The 20,915-nt window shown below is 47.0% G+C and overlaps 1 protein-coding gene across 1 annotated transcript; it reads left to right on the top strand.

Moving 5' to 3' along the window:
• Nucleotides 1-2,650: 2,650 nt before the first annotated feature.
• Nucleotides 2,651-19,422, top strand: SF3A3 (splicing factor 3a subunit 3). Its single transcript, XM_039511809.1, has 17 exons — nt 2,651-2,810; nt 3,455-3,502; nt 4,274-4,326; nt 5,877-5,982; nt 6,909-6,981; nt 7,417-7,508; nt 7,950-8,032; nt 11,253-11,391; nt 11,739-11,807; nt 12,179-12,246; nt 12,645-12,752; nt 13,094-13,163; nt 13,920-14,084; nt 14,186-14,296; nt 15,949-16,039; nt 18,273-18,328; nt 19,104-19,422. Exons 1-17 carry the CDS (start codon nt 2,715-2,717, stop codon nt 19,179-19,181), a joined length of 1,506 nt encoding a protein of 501 aa, XP_039367743.1. The 5' UTR covers nt 2,651-2,714; the 3' UTR covers nt 19,182-19,422.
• Nucleotides 19,423-20,915: the final 1,493 nt, after the last annotated feature.

Below are 20,915 nucleotides of genomic sequence, written 5' to 3'. Positions count from 1 at the left end.
CCCATGTTGTATTCATCCCTGGTCTCTCATACTTAGATTGTAAGCTGTTCCGGGCAGGGACTCTCTGTTATGTGTCTGTAACTCTCTCCACTCCAATGGGACCCTGATCCAGGACTGGGCCTCCTGAGCACTACAAATTAATAAATAATACAGTATTATCTGAGGCATTAAGTTACACACTGGTCTATAAGAACCCTCACACCAAGCGGTGCCTGTCCAAAACTCTGGGTGGCCCTGACACATTTACAAACACAAGACTGTAAGAGATGCAAAACTGAAACCTACCAAAGCACCAGCACTTCTCTTTCCTCCTAGATGTCATCCATCACCAGTCATGTGATCAATACATCTTTAGCCCCCCTCCCTCACTCCTGGGGAATTCTGCACGGGCATAATTAATGAGCCACACATTTTTAATTTTTTTTATGCAGAAAAAAGCTTCTGCTGAAAAATTGCTGCAGTTCCGCTTTTTGCCCATCAGAGGGCTAGAACCCAGCAGCTGCTCCCAGCCAGTTTGGGAACAGATAGCGCCTGCCAGGGCAGGAGACAGAGCGCGTGGGGCTGCTGGGGGTCAGACAGGGGCTCATAGGTAGGGTGACCAGATGTCCCGATTTTATAGGCACAGTCCCGATTTGGGGGTCTTTTTTTATATAGGCTCCTATTACCCCCACCCCGTCCCAATTTTTCACATTTGCTGTTGAGTCGCCCTACTCATAAGGGCTTGTGGGGAAGGGCAGACTGGGGCAGGGGCTGACCGGCAGTGGAGGCACAGGGCCACATGGTGATGGGGGTGGGGGTGCAGGGCCACATAGGGACGGGGTGGCTGAGTGGGGGTGGAGGGACGTGTGCCTGACTCAATGGGAGAGGCTAGGGGTCAGCCATGGTTTGTGTGGGGGAAGCTCCCTAATAGGCCCTCCCCACCCCCCCAAAAGAGACCTGTTCCATACTTTTCCCACCCACACCCAACAACCCTCCACACCAGGCTCCTTCCCAGCAATTATTTCCCTCTCCCTCAGCTCCTCCATTACCTCTGACTCCCCCCAGCCTTTGCACTGCTTCTGGGGTATCTGGGAAATATGGTTTTGTATTGTAGTTTAAATAAAGTATCACTCGTTAGATTTTAACTTACACGCCTGGCACACACACAGTGCACAGGGTTCACACACGGGGCACACCTGGCACACACACACAGTGCACAGGGTTCACACACAGGGCACACCTGACACACACACAGTGCACAGGGTTCACACACGGGGCACACCTGGCACACAAACAGGGCACAGGGTTCACACACGGGGTCACACCTGGCACACACAGTGCACAGGGTTCACACACGGGGCACACCTGGCACACACACACAGTGCACAGGGTTCACACACAGGGCACACCTGACACACACACAGTGCACAGGGTTCACACACGGGGCACACCTGGCACACACACAGTGCACAGGGTTCACACACGGGGCACGCCTGGCACACACACGGGGCACAGGGTTCACACACGGGGGCACGCCTGGCACACACACACAGTGCACAGGGTTCACACACGGGGCACGCCTGGCACACACACAGTGCACAGGGTTCACACACGGGGGCACGCCTGGCACACACACACAGTGCACAGGGTTCACACACGGGGGCACGCCTGGCACACACACACAGTGCACAGGGTTCACACGCGGGGGCACGCCTGGCACACACACAGTGCACAGGGTTCACACGCGGGGGCACGCCTGGCACACACACAGTGCACAGGGTTCACACACGGGGCACGCCTGGCACACACACAGTGCACAGGGTTCACACACGGGGCACACCTGGCACACACACGGGGCACAGGGTTCACACGCGGGGGCACGCCTGGCACACACACGGGGCACAGGGTTCACACGTGGGGGCACGCCTGGCACACACACACAGTGCACAGGGTTCACACACGGGGCACGCCTGGAACACACACAGTGCACAGGGTTCACACACGGGGGCACGCCTGGCACACACACAGTGCACAGGGTTCACACACGGGGCACACCTGGCACACACACAGTGCACAGGGTTCACACACGGGGGCACGCCTGGCACACATACAGTGCACAGGGTTCACACACGGGGGCACGCCTGGCACACACACAGTGCACAGGGTTCACACGCGGGGGCACAGACACTCTGATCTCTGGGACCGGGACGGCAGAGCTGCGGGAGGTCACTACAGATCCCCAGGCGCTGCCTGAATCGACCCGCTCGAAGGAGCCGGCAGCGGGGCTGGGCCGGAGCATCTGCACCGCTTCTCCCGGGGCTTCAGCAACCCGTGTCACGGAGGAATCATGCTGCCAGCGGAGATTTCCGGTCGGGCCGGTGAGAGGGGAGCGCTAGGAGGGAGGGTTTCCGGTCGGGCCGGTGAGAGGGGAGCGCTAGGAGGGAGGGTTTCCGGTCGGGGCGGTGAGAGGGGAGCACTGGGAGGGTTTCCGGTCGGGCCGGTGAGGCGGGAGGGAGGGTTTCCGGTTGGGCCGGTGAGAGGGGAGCACTGGGAGGGAGGGTTTCCGGTCGGGTCGGTGAGAGGGGAGCACTGGGAGGGAGGGTTTCCGGTCGGGCCGGTGAGGCGGGAGGGAGGGTTTCCGGTCGGGCCGGTGAGAGGGGAGCACTGGGAGGGAGGGTTTCCGGTCGGGCCGCGCGTCGGGAGGGAGGGTTCCGGCTGGCGGGCGCGCGGGGAAGATGGAGACGATCCTGGAGCAGCAGCGGCGCTACCACGAGGAGCGGGAGCGGCTCATGGACGTGATGGCCAAGGAGATGCTGATTAAGAAATCCACGGTGCGGCGCGGGCCGGGACCGGGCGGTGCGGCGCGGGGCGGGGCGGGCGGCTCCTCTCCCAGCGCCGGGGCCGGGACCCCCAGCGCGCCCGGGGCGGGGCGGGGCAGTGACTAGCCTGGGGGCGAACCTGGAGCGACCGGACGCCCCCGCCAGGCACCGGGCAGCGCCCCCCCCCCGCCCCGCCGCGCGGCTTCCCGGCTCGTGGGCCCCGGTCCCTTGGCCCTGCTCCGTGGGAAGCCGCTTCCGTCAGAGCGCGGCGCGGGCTGGAGCCGGCAGCCTGAGCCCCGTTGGGAGGTCCCAGCCGCGGCGTTTGTCCCGCTGACCGAGTCTCCCCCGTGTCTCCCCGGCTCAGTGGGGCTCAATGGCGACTCCTTTCGCACAGCAAGTCCCCGAGTGCGACCCCCCCCAATAAATTAAACACACTTTTAATATATTTAACACCGTTATAAATGCGGGAAGCAGGCTGGGTTTGGAGTGGAGATTGACAGCTTGTGACCCCCCATGTAATAACCTCGTGACCTCCTGGTGGGGGGGGGGGGGTCCCGATCCCCAGTTTGAGAACTCCTGGGTGCAGAGCAGAGACTGTTCTCAGCTGAACTTCGGACAGTAAATCTGGCTAATCTTTTTTCTGCTCTGTCTTGTAGTTACGTGACCAGATTAACTCTGATCACCGCACCCGAGCGATGCAGGACGTGAGTATCACCCCTCCGCTTTACCTTACAGCTCTGCACCGTAACGTTTGCGGGCTGGAGTACAGGATGGTGGGATGCTGTGGCTTGCTTAAGCAATACAAATTTCTGGATGCGTGTAGCACGTTAAGATTGCAGGGTACAACGTCAAAGGAAAATGGCTTTCTGTGCACGGCGATAGCCGATAGACATGTGCAAGCTGATAACAGTATTTACTGGAGTATTGCTTACAGGTAAAGGCATAGGCTGAGTTTGCCTAGTTTTGTTTCTGTCTGCAAATTTAAAAAGTATACTCCTGCTAGTGCCTGTATTTACTCTGCAGAGATACCTGGCATTGAACTTATAGGGTCTATTCTCCACCATGCTTGATGCATATGCATTACCTTTTACCAGAACTTGGGTACATGGAGCATGAATTGGATGGATTTATGTAGTAGTTTTAGCATTAAAAGCCTTTAGGTATATTTTAAATTACAGTATTATTTTCATTTTAGCTAATTTATTGAACAGCAAAACTTCACAGAAGAGCATGAAATGACTTGGGTAGCATGTTATTGCATTTCCCTGAAAACACTTTCAGCTGCTAAATTTCCCTGTAATGTATCATTACTCTTCAGTGAGCATTCTTTCATTTCTTGGTCTGTTTGGCTCAAGTTTGTGAGATTATCCTTTCAAACATAAGCAAGCTTTGTCAAGCTTCCAAGAAAGCAGTTTGTTTTTCCTAACTTCTCTCCATGTTGTGCTGCATAACACTAACATGTTTTTGTTTTTTAGAGGTATATGGACGTGAGTGGAAATCTGAGAGACTTGTATGATGATAAGGATGGGTAAGTGTCTGCAAAAAGACCTGATCTGGCCTTTTTTTAAAACTGAAAGGTTTGCTAGCTAAATGCCTTCACATAGGGTATGTCTACACAGCAATTAAACAGCCCCTTAGCCCAAGCCCTGCAAACCTGATTCAGCTGGCACAGGCCAACATAGGCTTACCTGTAGTGCTTTACAAAGCCACAGAAAGTACTTAATGGCACTTCTTAAGGCCATGTATAAAGAGAGTGAAGCATTTAGAGAGATGGCACTTGTAAAAGTAGAGATTCTCCTCCTTTCCCCCCTCCTCCCAAAGCAAACATAAGTTTTCTTCCAGGAGTTTTATTGCACTTGCCAGATTTTAACTCGGGAGGAAAAGTCTAGTGCTGGAAATAAACCATTGACGACAAATTTCTGATGAATGTCCTGACATAACCTTATCAGTACCATAGAGCAACATGTCCTTATAAAGCTATTGCTAGCTTAAAATTTGGCTGCGAAATACTGTTTGATTCAAAGTGTGTGGGAGATGGGAAGGGGAGGGAAAGAATAATTGTGCCATAAATGTAGGCTTTCCAAAGCATCATGTTAGAGAAGAAATTGCCACTAAAATGTTCCATTAAATAAGATGCAGTTAGGGCTGAATTATCTGCACTCCCATTTGTCGGTTTAATGAACTTTAAGAGCGGGGATCAACAGAAACTACTGAATATACTGATCGCAGAGTTTCACTCCTAGTTCATACCAAAACCTGTACTTGGTTAAAGATTCCTGCAAATCACATTTAACTTGCTATGTGTTGCTTCTTCTGTAGAATAAGGGACAAGAAAGGGTGTTACTGGTTCAGTACACTTCAGCAGTAAATTTCTCCATGGCTATGTCTCACTAGCACTTTTGTTGGTAAAATTTTTGTCGTTCGGGGGTTGAAAAAAACACACCCTGGCCGACATCAGTTTTAGGGACAGAAGCGGTGGTGTCGTTGGGGGTGGTTTAGTTATGTTGACAGGAGAGGTCTCTCCCATTGGCATAGAGTGGCTACACAGGAGACATTGCAGCTGTGCCACTTTAAGGTCTGTAGTATAAAGGTAGCCCGTGTAACAGTTGAAAAGGAGTGTGTGTGGTGATGGCAGCAAATGTACCAGTGGAGTCATATTTCAGTGCTTGATACTGTCAAAGCCACTCCCCAGATTCGCTATTGAACTTAATCCTGTGTAGATTGTAACGGGACTGGGAGAGGGGTGGTTGTCTCTTTTGTCTTGGGTCCCTCACTTGAGTGGGAGATTCTGAGAGGCTTGAAAGGCAGTAATTGGGGACTGTGCACCTGAATGTAGGAAGGAAAGCAGAGCCCCAAAATCCTAAACCTATCTGAGTTTGAGCTCGCTATGTAATTTTGGTTGAGAGATTGGTGTGTGGGTGATGATCTTTCCATAGTTTAGGGAACCCTTTTGTAATCAGAACTAGAATCATGATTGAAACTCTCAAATTACAATATTACAAATTGCAATAAACAATCCTAATCCTGCCCTCTGTTACCCTCAAAATCTGACTTTAATTGTTTCTCCTGGACCCTCAGGTTACGGAAGGAGGAGCTCAGCGCCATTTCAGGGCCAAATGAGTTTGCAGAATTCTATAATAGACTAAAACAGATCAAGGAATTTCACCGGAAGCACCCAAATGAGGTAAGTGCCCCTGTACGCCATGGGAGAGATGGTATGTGGACCCACAGGACAGTGACAAGAAGTATATCTATACAGTATTGAGTGCTCTTGGATGTTTTGCATTATCAGTTAGGTTCTTCTCAACCTATTTCATTTATGATAAATTCCAAAATATTAAAATGCAGTGAGTGGAAAGAGGTGGTTTTAAACCGGGGATTGTGTCCAAGTTCCTGTGATAGAAGAGGCATTCCATGAAAGAGAGAGAGCAGCCCAAGAATGAGAAAATGTGCAAAACGCTAATCATGTCCCATGAATGTTGTGCTTTCAGTTTAGGAGCTGTGTTCTCCTCTGCTGTTGGGGAGGCATTCAGCATTGCCTTCCATGCGCTGGCCAGAGTGTTTTTTGGGGGTGGAGGGTCCTCCTCCCCTCTGTGAAGAAGGCATTTTTAGGAGTTGTCTACATAATTTGTTCCTGCATCAATGAGAGGATAGTCATGGGAGAGAGAACCCCTGGAATTCAAAGACAGCAGAATGCCAGTTGATGCAGGGGAATTTCAAGGCAATTGCTTGATAGAGTTGACTGCATATCTGTGCCTGCAGCCTCTGTGCTGAACTACAAAGATCCTAGCGCCTTGGCTTTTCCACACTCTGTGGCCAGGGAATCTCCTGTTCTCCATGTAGTGCACTTTGTATTTGTACTGATTAAATGCAGTTGAACAGGAACTGAACAAGGCACACAGTAATATCTCAATACAGTTTGTGTTGTATGTAATGGCAGAAACAAAAAGTTTGGAACAAGATGATCTTTGATTTGGCAGTGGGAATACTTCTGCAATAGGTGCATTATGGAAAGTGCAGATTTGTCAATGTGACTTCACGTTAATTGGTCTGAACTTTATCACAGCAGTGAGTGTGTATTTTTGCTATAATGTCTGATCTTTCCCGAAGATCTGTGTGCCGATGTCAGTGGAATTTGAGGAACTGTTGAAAGCCAGAGAGAACCCCAGTGAAGAGGCACAAAGTAAGTCCGTGGTTTCATATTTAAACTTAGATCTAGCAAAAATGTCATGCTTGCTTATTTTTAGTTAGTGACTTGTCTGGTTGGCTTTGCATGTCTCTGAATCTCTCTCCTTAATAACCCTCTGAAAGTTACTCTCAGATCAGGTGCCTATGTGTGTATTTTATCCACTCTGGAATGTTCTGCTGAAAAAGCGCCTCTCGCTTGAGGGTGGATCTAGTGTATTACTGTAAAGGAGCAGTTAGTTGATTATGTTTAGAACCTGCAGAAACGTTAAGAAACATCTCATGTAAGCATAGCTTGTATTCAGCTGCAGTTACAAGCTATGCTTACGTGAGATGGTTCTAACACGAAGGATACTTGAAATGAGAACATTCTGCAGTAATTCCGATCTTCAGTATTTCTAATAAAGCTCTTTGCATAATGTGTCTTCTGTAGATCTAGTGGAGTTCACAGATGAAGAAGGTTATGGCCGGTACTTGGATCTTCATGATTGTTACCTCAAGTACATTAACTTAAAATCATCAGAGGTAAGAGGCTATAATTGCTTAGGAGACATACTCAAACATCTATTATTGAGTGGTCAGAGACGAGCATTTCTGAGGTCATTTTAAATAGTTCATTTCCACCTACATGTTACACAGGTGCCTATTTTTTGGAGTCTGCAGGTTAAGGATTTTTAAATTCTAAGTGACCCTTTCCTGGGCTCTCCCATTCGTGCAGGTGTATCTACAGCTGCTCTCACAGGCCTCTCCCCTGATGTGGTCTTGAAAGAGGCTGTTCCCTTTTCCCCCCTCTGTTATCAAATAGTCCAGGGTCTCTAAGGTGGCATGAGAAAGAAAAAGTGGCATGCTGCAACCCAGAATGGAGGTGTGGAAAGATACCATTTCTTGTGGTCCAGTGAGTGACTGGAGATATATTGTTAGGTTGTTTTGTGTGTAAAATCTGACTCCCAGCCTCTTTATTTTCAGAAACTGGATTACATCACATACTTATCCACATTTGACCAACTCTTCGATATTCCCAAAGAGAGAAAAAATGCTGAATATAAAAGGTGGGCCCTTCATCCATGACAGACTGTCCAGGAGGAATTAAATTCCGTGATGTGCATTCAAGGCCTGGATGAAATTGCTTTCATAACCAGTTCTGATTTGTGGCTTTTCAAGCAAAGCTTATGCAGATTTGTTTAAAAAATATAAAATCACAAATTACCGATTCTGTGCTGTAAGTGCAGGATTCATTCATCTCTGTAGAAGGAGAAACCCTGGGTTTCAGGGCTTTGTGTCTGATATTGCAGCAGCCTAGAGATATAGTTCCCCGGTGTTACAGGAGAAAGTGTAGGAGTATTTCTTGTTACTTACTAAGTCATTGCTTTAAGAAGTTACGTGATGATGCTTCAGTGGAAGAGTACCAAGGTACTTTAATTTGGCATGATGAAGTGTATGAAACAATGTTAAATGCTGAGTATGGATTATCTGTGTGTATCCAGAATATTTAAATATGGTAACATATCAGCACGGAGCCTGTTGGCTCTTGCTACCTCTTGTTCTGAGCGTCTGTATGCTGACAGTGTCTTTATGCCAGGATCTCACTGCTGTAACACTAAAACAACAGCCTCCCAAATGTTCGCTCATTGAGACACAAGGTGGCGGAGGTAATATCTTTTATTGGACCAACTTCCGTTGGTGAGAAACAAGCTTTTGAGATATACAGAGCTCGACTTCAGGTCTAGGAAATGTATTTAGCTGTTACACTTTGAGTACAAGGTGGAACAGGTTGTTTAGCATAAGTAGTTCACCCTTGACTGGTCCCTTGAAATATATGTTAAGTGGCCCGTTAATGCCTCTCCAGTCCTGGGGTGGAGGGGAGTTTAGTGGATTATAGGCTTTTTGTTATAAACCATAAATCCAGTGTGTCTATTCAGTCCATGATTTTTAGTGTCTAGCAAAGTTATGAATTTAAATGCCCAGGCTTCTCTTTTGGAGGTGTTGTGCAGATTTCCTTTGAGGAGAGGACTGAGGGTATGTCTGCATGGGTATAGAAAACCAGTGGCTGGCCTGGGTCAGCGGGCTGGGGCCAGTGACTTTTATCCCTGTGTAGACCTATCCTGAGAAGTCAGATTATGAGTGATTTTCAGGTAAGTTTCCTGTTTGTTTGTTTTTCTTCCAGTATGTGGGAGCATGGGATTAATTCTTGTTTGAGGGGGTCCCTTCTGGAGTATCTGAGGTGCAGTAAATGGTTCCTCAGTTTTTCCAAAGTCCTTCAGCAGAGTTGTTCTGCAGATATGGAGTTGTAAGTGAAGGTGAGATCTCTGGGGATGATGAGATTCCTTGCATTTGCTCAGGGAGTAGATGTTGCTGTTAAGTTTTGCTTCCTTTTTGTTCATGTTCAGTTCAATATCTTCCATTGTTGTATTCAGTGTTATAGTAGCTATGTTGGTCCCAATATATTAGAGAGACAGTGTGGGTGAGGTAATATCTTCTATTGGACGGACTTCTGTTGGTGAGAGACAAGCTTTTGAACCACATGGAGCTCTTCTTCAGGCCTGGGAAAGGTACTTTAGCTTCACAGCTAAATACAAGATGGAACAGATTGTTTTGCATAAGTAGTTAACTAATTTCAAGGATCACTCATGGTGAAGTGACCTGTTAATACCTCTCCAGTCGTTCCGTGAGGAAGATAGAAAGCTGGAGAGGGTTTAGTGGGTTATTACAATAATCTATAAGCCATAAATCCAATGTCTCTATTCAGTTCATGATTTTTAGTATCTAGCAAAGTTATGAATTTAAGCTCCCAGGCTTATCTTTTGAAGGCTTTATGCAGGTTTCCTTTGAGGAGGAGAACCAAGAGGTCAAATACAGAGTGATTGCTTTGTGAAAAACATTCATTCACAGTCAAGATGAAAATTCACTGGGGGGAATGTGACTGGGTACTCCTTAGATGTAGTTCTAACGTTTCATAAAGTAAGGACTTTCTGCAGAGTCCACACCCTCTCAGAAATGTGCAGCTGGATCTAAGCTGTCAGTGTCTTGGAATTTTCAAAAATGCTTAAGTTTTGGCCTCGCTGCTCCTTTGAAGTCAAAGGGAGTTTTATCATTGACTTCAACTGAAGCAGATTTAGGCCAATGCTGAGCACTTTTGAAAGTCGCATCCTATGTCTTTTAGCTTTTATGGTTGTGAAGAGAACTGTCCAAACATAACTGATGCAGGGTTTGCAAACCGAATGTGAAACAATAGCTCTGAGGGGTGTGAGCTGTCTCATCTATTTGTCAAGTTAATGATGAAAATATAATGTTTTATCCATGCTCAAAGAATCCTTTGGTTAAATATGGCTGTGTAACTAGGGTTCACTGACATGGTGGTAAAAATATTGGAAGACACCAAAATCTTGTCCCACATTAGGGCTCCTGCTGATGCTGTTAAAGTGGTGGTAGCACTATTGGAAACACTTCGCTAAAATTCCCTACTTATGGACAGAGCCATGTCTGGGACCCAGATCATGATAGAATGCAGTACACTGTGGCTTGTGTGTCTGGAATAACCCATGTTAGAGAACCATGGTTTAACCTTGGTAGATATCTATGGCTTTCTGGAATGACTGTACCGGGGTGATCTGCCAAGGAAGGAATAAAACAGTTTAGGCCACAAGTATGCTTAAATATGTGAGAAATATGGTGATGTTTGTAGTATAGAGAAATATCAACAATCCACACTCATTGCTAATTATTTTAGTGTAAACATCCAGCGAATGTTGTTCTCTCTCGTCGTTTCCCCCATCTGTTTCATGCTATTTATTTTTATTTTTTCTTTGAGTCCATACACTTTGCAGGCAAGCTTTTCTGTGTAAATGTTGAGCCTTTTTCAATTTCAGACAAATCATCTCTTACTGAATTGCTGTTTACAAGACTAACAGATGTGAAATTAAATTACACCTACGTGTGTGTTTGTGAGACTGTCAGGTTCTATGCGCTGTATTTGTCAACTGTGAATCTTGCCTGTAATCTAAAAAGTAAAACAGCTGATGTTTTATTCGGACTGAAACTTCTGGTGAAATAATCTGTTACCCAGAGGTTGTTCTTAACAGCCAGGAGCTTGTTCAGTAGAAGAGAGATTTGTTGGGAAGGAAGGAAATAGTGGGAATATTCCCTGTGTAATTGTGGGGCAAGGGGTGTCACCCTCATGCGCTTCAGTATGTCTGATGCAAAAATGTCTAATGTGTTCATCTTGTGCAAACTCTGATACCAAATTACCTGAGCTGGCTCTTCCTCTGACAGGTATCTTGAAATGCTTCTTGAGTACCTGCAGGATTACACAGATCGGGTGAAGCCACTACTGGATCAGAATGAACTTTTTGGGAAGATTCAGAATGAGTTTGAGAAGAAGTGGGACAATGGAACGTTCCCTGGTTGGCCGGTGAGCAATCATTATGCACATGTGAAATGCTGATATATTTCTCACAGCTTGGGTACAGTGTCATGGTGTGTAAAATGGTTGTCAAGGTAAACAGTCTCACAGTGTAGTGTAGCTCGGTTGTGTCCCAGAACAGTAGACACAGCTTACTGCTAAAGTGTTTTCTGTCTGTCTTCCCAGTTATCTGGAGGTTTCCCGTGTATTTGATTTATTCAGTTTAGTGCTGAGATCTCCCCATTATTAACGATATCATTGTTCTTGAAGTAGGGAGGATATTTTGGTATTGCTGCTCAAATGTTATGTAATGTCCTGAAGATCTATTTAGCAACTTATGTGGCTTTTCTTGGCAGAAAGAGACCAGTAGTGCACTTACCCATGCGGGAGCCCATCTGGATCTTTCAGCCTTTTCCTCTTGGGAGGTATGTTCTCTGTGTTAAGCACTTTATACTGAAAATCTTGGTGGGATCTGTCCACCTTGTTCCTTTTAAAAATTCTCTTTGTGGGAATGAGAGACTCAGGCCACAGCCACTGTAAATGGCAAGTTCACTGTGTAGGTGGCCTCTGCTTTCTGTCACTGGAGATACCAGTAACCTGGAAGCATTTTTCTCCATCATAGCTGTGGGCAAGCTCTTGCATAGATGTCATTGATCTGGGTAGAAGAGAGCCACCTTAGTGCTTTCATGAGTATTGTTGGATTTTTTTAATGAATTAAAATGGACACACTTGGATCATATTGTTGTTAACACCTGAAAGCAATGCTCATGTACATTGGTTTATTTTAATTGTACAGGAATTGGCCTCCCTGGGACTGGACAGATTAAAATCTGCATTACTGGCTTTGGGTCTGAAATGTGGCGGGTAAGAAGCTGTGGCTTTTTTCTAGATTCATTTCAGTTATTGAGCTGTTTGTCTAACGTTTCTGCATTGGACATGGGTTTGTTTTCCAAAGATCTGTGTAATAATTCTTATACAAGACAATGCTGAAAGTATCGCAAGGAATTCTCATCATATACTTTGCTCTGAAGTCTGAGGTTCATAATGGACTAATACATAATGTGGAATATTAGGACCTCAAGAGCCTGATGCAAAAGCAGTGCCTAAGCCATGTTCCTCAACATGATGCTTATTCTTATAATCTCAGGACCTCAGAATGATTAATTTATTATGTAATTAAAACATAATTATGTGAGACAAACCAATCTACTTAAAAAATAACCCTATGCCCTAGATTCACCTCCTTCCCTGTTTCCCCCCAGCACTCTGGAAGAGCGTGCTCAGAGGCTGTTCAGCACAAAAGGCAAATCCTTGGAAGCCCTTGATTCTTCCTTGTTTGCCAAGAATCCAAAGACAAAAGGAAGCAAAAGGTGAGTCCTCTAAAGTTTCATACCCAGGTTGGCCCTTCACTTAGACTAAAAGTTTCCTGCTCGGCTGGTTACCTCCTTCATTATTGCCCCAGCGGCAGAGCTGAGATGTTCCTGGAGCATTAGGATGCTCTGCATATTGGGGCCAAATGACTGAGTTAGCTGGTCAGTGGGTCTAGCCTGACTGATCAGTACATGTGCAGCAGAGGCTACAGGGAGTGGTTGATGTTTGTTTTCCCACTTTCTTAGTAGCTATAAATCAAATGCATCTTTAGGAACCGGGTGCATGGACAGCATTTGCAGTGCTTGAAAAGGATTTCACAAGTTCCCCTTTGTATTTCCAGGGACACAGAGAGGAACAAAGACCTTGCGTTCCTGGAAGCTCAGGTCTACGAGTATGTGGAAATTCTTGGGGTAAGGTTTTTGAGCTTTACAGATGCAGTGCCTCAAAAGTTGTTTCAAGCTCAGTCATGTTTCAGTCTCATCCTTTCTTAAACTCCATGTACAGAAGGGGTTATTTTATGGATGGGGCTGTACAAAGCTGGAGATGTTCAAGGCAGAGGGTTGGAACTGCTTATTCCTGTTGTTTGTTAACCTGTCAGCTTCTAGTTAAGAATCCATCTCCTACAACAATGGTGCTGAGCATTGGTTCTGCCTCTCTTGTGAATGGCATATCGTGAGTCTTTGTAACCCAGACAGGACAGTCATGAGTGCCCTTGGGGCAGCCTTTTCTCCTTGTAGAGCTTAGATTTTACAGAGACAGCAAGCCCCTGTGAGTGCTGCCTTCATTCGGCTTCATATTCTTGTCGCAGTTTTCAGTGGTCACTCTTAGAAGGCTGATTGCCACCATTGCCAAGCAGCTTGGAAGTGATTGTAATTAAAGCTTTCCACTATCGTCTCTTGGTGAGAACTGCATTATACCCAGTGACTTTTCAGACTGTTTGGTTGAACAAAACAGGGTGGAGTTCTCTTGTTCAACTGCAAACAAATCAATGCAGTGTTGTGGCACAGGCACTAATGAAGCCAGTGGAGGGGATTTAACACAAGAAGGGTGAATACTCCTGTGATTTCCCCCACACGTTTTTTGGTTGGTTTGTTTGCTGCCACATATGCTGCCGTCTTTGGCTTCATGCATAACTCTTCATGCCTGCGTGCTTTCCTGCATCATAGGAACAGAGACATCTCACCCATGAGAACGTGCAGCGTAAACAAGCACGCACAGGGGAAGAGAGAGAGGAGGAAGAGGAGGAGCAGATCAGTGAGAGCGAAAGTGAAGATGAAGAGAATGAAATAATTTACAACCCTAAAAATCTGCCTCTTGGCTGGGATGGCAAGGTGAGACCGGCTCCCCAGGCACTCCAGAGCAGAGATCTTTCACAGCATCCCAACCACCTGTCTTGTAATCTGACCTAAGCTTTGCCTGGCTTGTTTTTCAGCCTATCCCCTATTGGTTATATAAACTGCATGGTCTGAACATCAACTACAACTGTGAGATTTGTGGTAACTACACCTACCGGGGGCCCAAAGCTTTCCAGCGGCACTTCGCGGTAAGTAACGCTTTGGCATTAGCCCATCAGTTGGTTCTGAGGTAATCCTAGTTATATGTAACTAATGGATGGAGTCTTGGTGATTGGAGCTGTCGCCTGTGGGCCGGAAGGGCATGTTTAAATCCTGTCCCAGGAGGTGGGCCCATGCTTGGGGCTGAGACTGCAGGGCTGTACCATTTGAAGAGGCACTCAGGTGCCATTTGCTCCTGGTGGTCGTAGGGTCTCCCTCCTCGGGTACCCCAATTCCAGTGTCTAGCAGTGCCTGAGCTGTTGCTGAGTATCTGGTAGCTACTGCTTTAGATACTGGCAGTATGTTGACAAACACCTTACTGTAAAGCTCTCTGGCAAAGCTGATAGAGGAAACAAGTTCCATAAAACCCAGAGCTAAGTAATAGATTTTTAATAGCTTTTAAAATATACCTAGGAGCAAACTGGTCTTTCAAGGGCTATAAATGTACGTGGATTCTAGTTTTGTTAGTACTGAGATTCTGAGCACTAGGAGAATCCTACACTGAAAACCTGTGAGATGCTATTTTTGGATGCTGCTTCTCTCCTTGGGGTTACTAACTGTTTAATTATAATGGGCCTAAAAAGGCATGTTTTTAGCCCTGCACTTCTGCAATATTTGATGAGAACCCTTGATGGTGAATGTGCCATTTAAATGAAAGTGAACTTTGTGCAGAGATGCTCAGGAGTTTATAGCACTGCATCTGTTGCACTTTCCCAAACTTGGGACACCACTTGTGTAGGGCAAGCCCCGGGTGGGCCGGGCCGGTTTGTTTGCCTGCCCCGTCTGCAGGTCCGGCTGATCGCGGCTCCCAGTGGCCGCGGTGTGCTGCTCCAGGCCAATGGGGGCCGCAGGAAGCGGCATGGGCCGAGGGACGTGCTGGCCGCCCTTCCCGCAGCCTCCATTGGCAAGGAGCGGCGAATTGCGGCTAGTGGGAGCCGCAGTCGGCTGGACCTGGTAAACAAACTGGCCGGGCCCTCCAGGGGCTTTCCCTGAACAAGCAGCATTCCAAGTTTGAGAAACACAGCAGGAGGGGAGTCCCCACTCCTGCGTCTCAATGAACTTTTGTCAGACTCCTACAGTATTTTAGCTGAAAATCAGTCTTGCCCAAGCATGTGAATACTGTATTGTTATTGCACTCCTGGGGGCGCCTAGCCTCGTGGAATCATAAACTGCTTTTAAACTGTTGTGGTTTTTGTTTGTTGTTGTTGTTATAGGATCATAGCTTAGTTCTAAGATTTGATACTATGAAATTCTCATAAGCTGATTAGACACATTAACTTGAAATGTGTAGTCAGTTTAAAAAAAATAGTTTAAAAGTAGCGTCAAGTACTCCCATTACTAATATTTATGGATTTACAATCAAATTTTCCTTTTTCTATGAAACTTTTTTTTTCTTGTATTGTTGTGTGAAAAGCCCCCATAAAAGGGGAACTGACAGAATCGTGTATATAGTCAAAGGAAACAAACTGGAAAATATGGATAGAAATAGTTTTTCCTCTTGTTTTCTTTTTGTTCCAGTCCCCTTGGGCATTAATTTTTTAATGTTTTCAGACAGGTTTGACTTACTTTAACTGTGAGGCTGTGACTTTGTGGGCTCTATATAACTCTCTCCTGTATACTGATCTTTCTGCTCTGCCTCCAGGAGTGGCGTCATGCTCATGGGATGAGATGCCTGGGCATTCCCAACACAGCTCATTTTGCTAATGTCACACAGATTGAAGATGCAGTCTCTTGTAAGTGATGTTGGCACGTCTCTATTCAGAACTGGGAGCAGGTGGAGTCTGTTGTCATCTGTGCTGGTCTTTTGGGCACGTGTGGGGATCTGTTGCCTGCTGTGATTGCTGGCTGAATGCCTCTTCATTGGCAATGTTCTCACTGGGGGGTGTAACTCTTTTTATATGGTGGAACCTCAATCATCCAATTGCAATTAGGGGACACGAATCTCCTTCAGATAATCAAGAGGCTGATTACACTCAGTTGAAATTCATGAAGTTCTTCCTTTGTGCCTCCATGGTGAGGAGGTAGAAGGGAAAGACCTGATGAAATCAGCCAGGGCAATCCTGTAGGTAAATCCTGTTACAAGCGCGAAGCGTTAGCATTTTAACTGGCCATAACTTAATGATGTTGGCTTTGGGTACTTGAGTCAACACCAGAATGCAAAGCTTCTGCTCTGGGCACATACCTGCTGAGGGCAGCAGCCAGCGCGAAGTTGCCTGCGAAGTTGCCTGGCCACAACCAAGATATGCAGAGATTGACTCTCTCAGCTCTGGAAGCAAGAGGGAGCCAACTGTGTCACCTCTTACTCTGGCAGTTCTGGAGTAGGAAGGGAGAGTCGGATAGAATCTCTGCCTGGCACAGCGGTAAAGCCCAGAAAGAGGAGTTTAATTTTGCTGTTAAGGCTATGTCTATACAACAGCTGGGCAGTGCCGTTCCCAGCTCAGATAGACGTACGCTTGCTAGCTCGGCCCAGCCGCTGCAGCCACCCTGCTATTTTAGTGCACTCACTTGAGAGTTGCACCTACCTGCTGCTGTGTAAACATAGCCTGAGTCAGTATTTCTCAAATGTGGCCACCAGGGGTGTTTCTTGCAGCCACAGCCTCCAGGGCAGTGAGTGAAGGTGGGAGGCGGGGTGGAGGGAAGCAGTGAAACCTCCCCCAGGGCCACCAGCAGGGGTTGGGCCCTGCCCCACTCTGGAGCCACAAATGCCAGAAGAGCAGGGGGGCAGTGAGTTCCCCACCTTCCCTGGGGCAGTGAGGCTAGGGCTTTGGGCTCCAGCCCTGGCTGTGTGGCAGCGGGTGCCAGCCCTCAGCTTGCCGCCCTCCCGCATTGCCACTATCCCCACTGTCTCCCTACCCACCTCCCTATCCAGGGCTTAATTTGTCCCCTGGCTTGCCCGAGCTGAGTAAGTCTGCTGTGAAAATCAATATTTGTAATCTGTATGTTTGTTAATATCACTTTTCACAGCCTCCCAGCTAGCTAGTAAGTCTGCTGTGATTATTAACAAACATACAAATATCACTTTTCACTGCAGCAGGCTTATTAGCTAGCAAATCTTTTATTAAACAAAAAGAAGCAGCCAAAAAGCAAAAGAAACACAACAACAGCAAGAAGACAAGAATGTGCAAAGCACCTTAACTGTGTTTCTCTTCTGTTTAGGTCCAGTAAGAATGGAGACAACTGTGCATTGTTTTTATTATTGAATCTGCAAAGCAGTGATTTGGACATGTATAGGCGCATCTGTATTTGTTTTTCCTAAAGTTAATTAAGTATTTTAGGAACAATCGTCAGAGTGGCCACCAGCAAGAGTTGGTGGCAGCACTCTGGGGCCACCACAAAATTCACGAGAACCCCTGGAACAGGTGCCCATGAAACATTCTGGCTCTGGTTCAGTGCAGCTGAACGAGGGTTCCCTTTATTTCCCTTCCTCTCCAGAGTGGCTTTTCAGCTCATCCAATCAGAACTCTCCCCCTTACACTTGCTACTTCAGCTTGCTGCCTCCCTTCCCTTAGGAGCTTCCGTACCAGCTGGCTTGAGGCAAACTTGCCTCCTGCTTCTAAGGGGGGTGGTTGCAGTGTCACTGAGCACTGCAGGGTTGGGACGGGTGTCTGCAGTGGGTCGAGTGAGCTGACATTGAAGTGCAGCTTGTTTTACACCAGGTGAGAAATGCTGCACACAGTACAAACTCCTTAGGATGCAACTCAAAGCACATTTAGTGCAACTCTTTTAAGAAGCCCACTATGTCAGATAAGCATAGTGTCTTACATTAACCATCAGCCCTGTCTGAGGCTCTCTGCTGCTCGGGTATCTACCTGGCTTCTCTTGTTGAGTAATCTGTGCAGTCGGTGTCAGCCAGTGATGCTGAGGGGAGTGTGTTTCAAGAGCCAGCAGTGTACATACAGCGCTAGACTAAGTGCTGATAGTTCAAGGGAAGTGGCATTCTGATCCAGTGTTGCTTTGTATTCGCAGTGTGGGCAAAGCTGAAGCAGCAGAAAGCTTCGGAGAGATGGCAGCCTGACACAGAGGTGAGCTGAGGATCAGTGTTCAGGTGTTGCCATTACTGTTTGGCTGAATCTCTCTTGTTACCCTGCATAACCTCTAGTCCCAGCAAAAGAGTACCATTTCCCTGGAGAATCTGTTGAATGCTGGGGAGTATGTTTGGAGATCCCCCTGCTTGAAACAGAGCTCCTGTTGGTGGAACTGTGTAGAGCTGCACATGCCTGGCTGGGAATGCATTGCTTGTTAGGATGACACCGGCCCTTCTCTCTGGCTAGGCATCTTCAGAGCGTCCCTCTGCAGTGTCTAAACCCTTCCTGTTTGGAAAGGGGGAGGGGCGGGGGGAAGTGAGGTATCTAAATGGTGAGAGATTCCATAGAGTCATTCTGTGAAAATTGTAACTAAGAACCTTCCATTGTAGCCCAGGGGACCTACCACGATGGAGCAGACTGTTTATAGAATGAGCGTACAATGCAGTGTGAAATCCAATTTATTACAGAATTTGCCATTGTCCTGCTGAGTCTAGCTAAGCTGTGATAGAGTGGACAGCATACTGCAGCAGGCAGTGTAACAACTTAGCATGCTCCAGCCAAGTCCTCATTGCAAACCAATATTTATCCTTCTCTGGGAGTCCGCTGAGAGACCCTGTGTGGAGATGTGCAGAAGCGGAGGATCTTAGTCAGTTTTAGTTTGAGGGGCTGACAGGCTGCTGTTGGTGGAGCTAAACCTCAGTTACTGTTACACTCTCCCATTCTTATTTCATGCCGTGCCCAGATACTACCAATGTTCTCGCTTCCCTTCTAGGAGGAATATGAGGATTCCAGTGGGAATGTGGTGAATAAAAAGACCTATGAAGACTTGAAACGTCAAGGGCTGCTGTAACTTTCTCTGGTTGGAGGATTTGGCACCTCTGAGGCCCTTGGTGAAGCACACTGAGCCCTGTGCTTTCTTCTCCGTACTTTTGCATTTTCTGTTCCGCATGAACATACATTTCAAGGACACTTTGTAGAATCACTTTCTAGTAAGTCCCTTCTTGTGCAAGACAGAGTCGTGATGGTCCAAAATGTATTTTATACTAAAAGATACTGCAAAAATAAACTGATTTTAGTGTAGGAAGCCCTGAGTAACTTCTCTCCTTTTGTAGCCTGGTAAGGAAGAGCTCAGCTCGATGAAAATACCAAGAATCTCTCATGCACACAGCTATTAGAGATCCCAGTGTAATAGCGTCGCTTCTCTGATTCTCCAGTTCTTTGAGCTGCTTTGGTGGGATTGACTCTTTTAAAAACCACCTGTGAACATCCCAAGTTAAAGTGAGCACTAGGTCCACAGGACTCTGAACTGAGCTGTGTGAATAAGACTCTTTCAGTCCTGGTTTCTATCCATGCAGTTACTGTAGGAGGAATTGGGCACTAGGAAGCTGGTGAGCTACCCAGTGTGAGTGGCACTGCAGGAAAACGAGCAGCAGCAGGTAGTGTGAAAGGCGGGTTCCAGTTCTGTCAGCATTCTTGAGTTTTTAGGGACATTGTTCTTCCCTCCCTTTCTTGATCAAGAATATGACAGCGCCGGCTGCAATGGAGTGAGTGTCTGGAGGCTTCTGCACTGGCGGTGGTTAGGTGGTCCCCTTGACCTTGTACTGCAAGAAAACAGCCACCAGTCTCGTGTTATGTTACTTAACCACAGTAATGGCAGCATATGAGTCAAGTGTGTAGGTTCCTTTTTAGTCCTGCTGTTCCTGAACATGTAACATGAACTGCTGGGAAATGGAACATTCTGAATATCCCCATCGCACTACATCTGTTTGGCTCAAAGCAGTGTTAGCATCAGCCCATTCCTGAGCACTGTCCTGTCAGTGGGCTGTGAGGCTGCTTGAGCTGAGGAGGGAGGTGCAGGAGGCTGGGCAGGGGTTTACTTGGAATGAATAATAGGAGGGGCAGCCTTTCTTTTCCCGGGGATGAGGCAGCTTTAACCTCTCCTGCAGCGGGGAGAGCCCAGGTCAATATTTGGTGGTCGAGTGTTTGTGTCAAACAGTGTATGTCCATGAGAATAAAAAAGAAATCTCTCATCCAGCCCTGGGGGAGGGGAAGCAGGGGATGCAAGGGAGGCATCGTCTCTCCCTGATAAAGCTACTTGCATCAGGTCCCTGCTTGATAAAACTCCATTTTCAGTATGGCTAACCCTATGCCTGAACCTCTGCGTGGGGTGTGTTTTGTTGGGTAATTGCTGTCTGAGAGCATGGTGGCAGATCTAAATGAGGAAGACACAATAGAATGTCCTAAACTAACCTATTCCCAGAGAGCGAAGGTGGGTGTCAGTGTGACAGGCTGACAACACCCCGAACAAACTTTATTGAATGAAGTTAAACCCTACTTAGGGTTAGTACCTTTGAGGGATGTTGTATTGGAAATGCAAATATTATGTGTGATTGTGAGATTGGTGGGGACTTCTTTCGAAGGGGGTGGGGACTAATGCCCTCACTGGAAGGGATTGGGACATTCAGAGGTCTTTGGGGACAATATATGTGAAGTGGATTTCCTAGGAAATACCCTGGGGTGAGGGAAATGCACATTCTCTCCTCCAAGGCAACCCTTTGAAGATGAGGCCTGGGGAGAAGGATTC

Source organism: Mauremys reevesii, linkage group 23 (assembly GCF_016161935.1).
Source record: "Mauremys reevesii isolate NIE-2019 linkage group 23, ASM1616193v1, whole genome shotgun sequence".
NCBI lineage: Eukaryota > Metazoa > Chordata > Testudines > Geoemydidae > Mauremys > Mauremys reevesii.
Note: the sequence above shows the minus strand (reverse complement) of the source record. Positions and strands in the feature narration are given on the sequence as shown.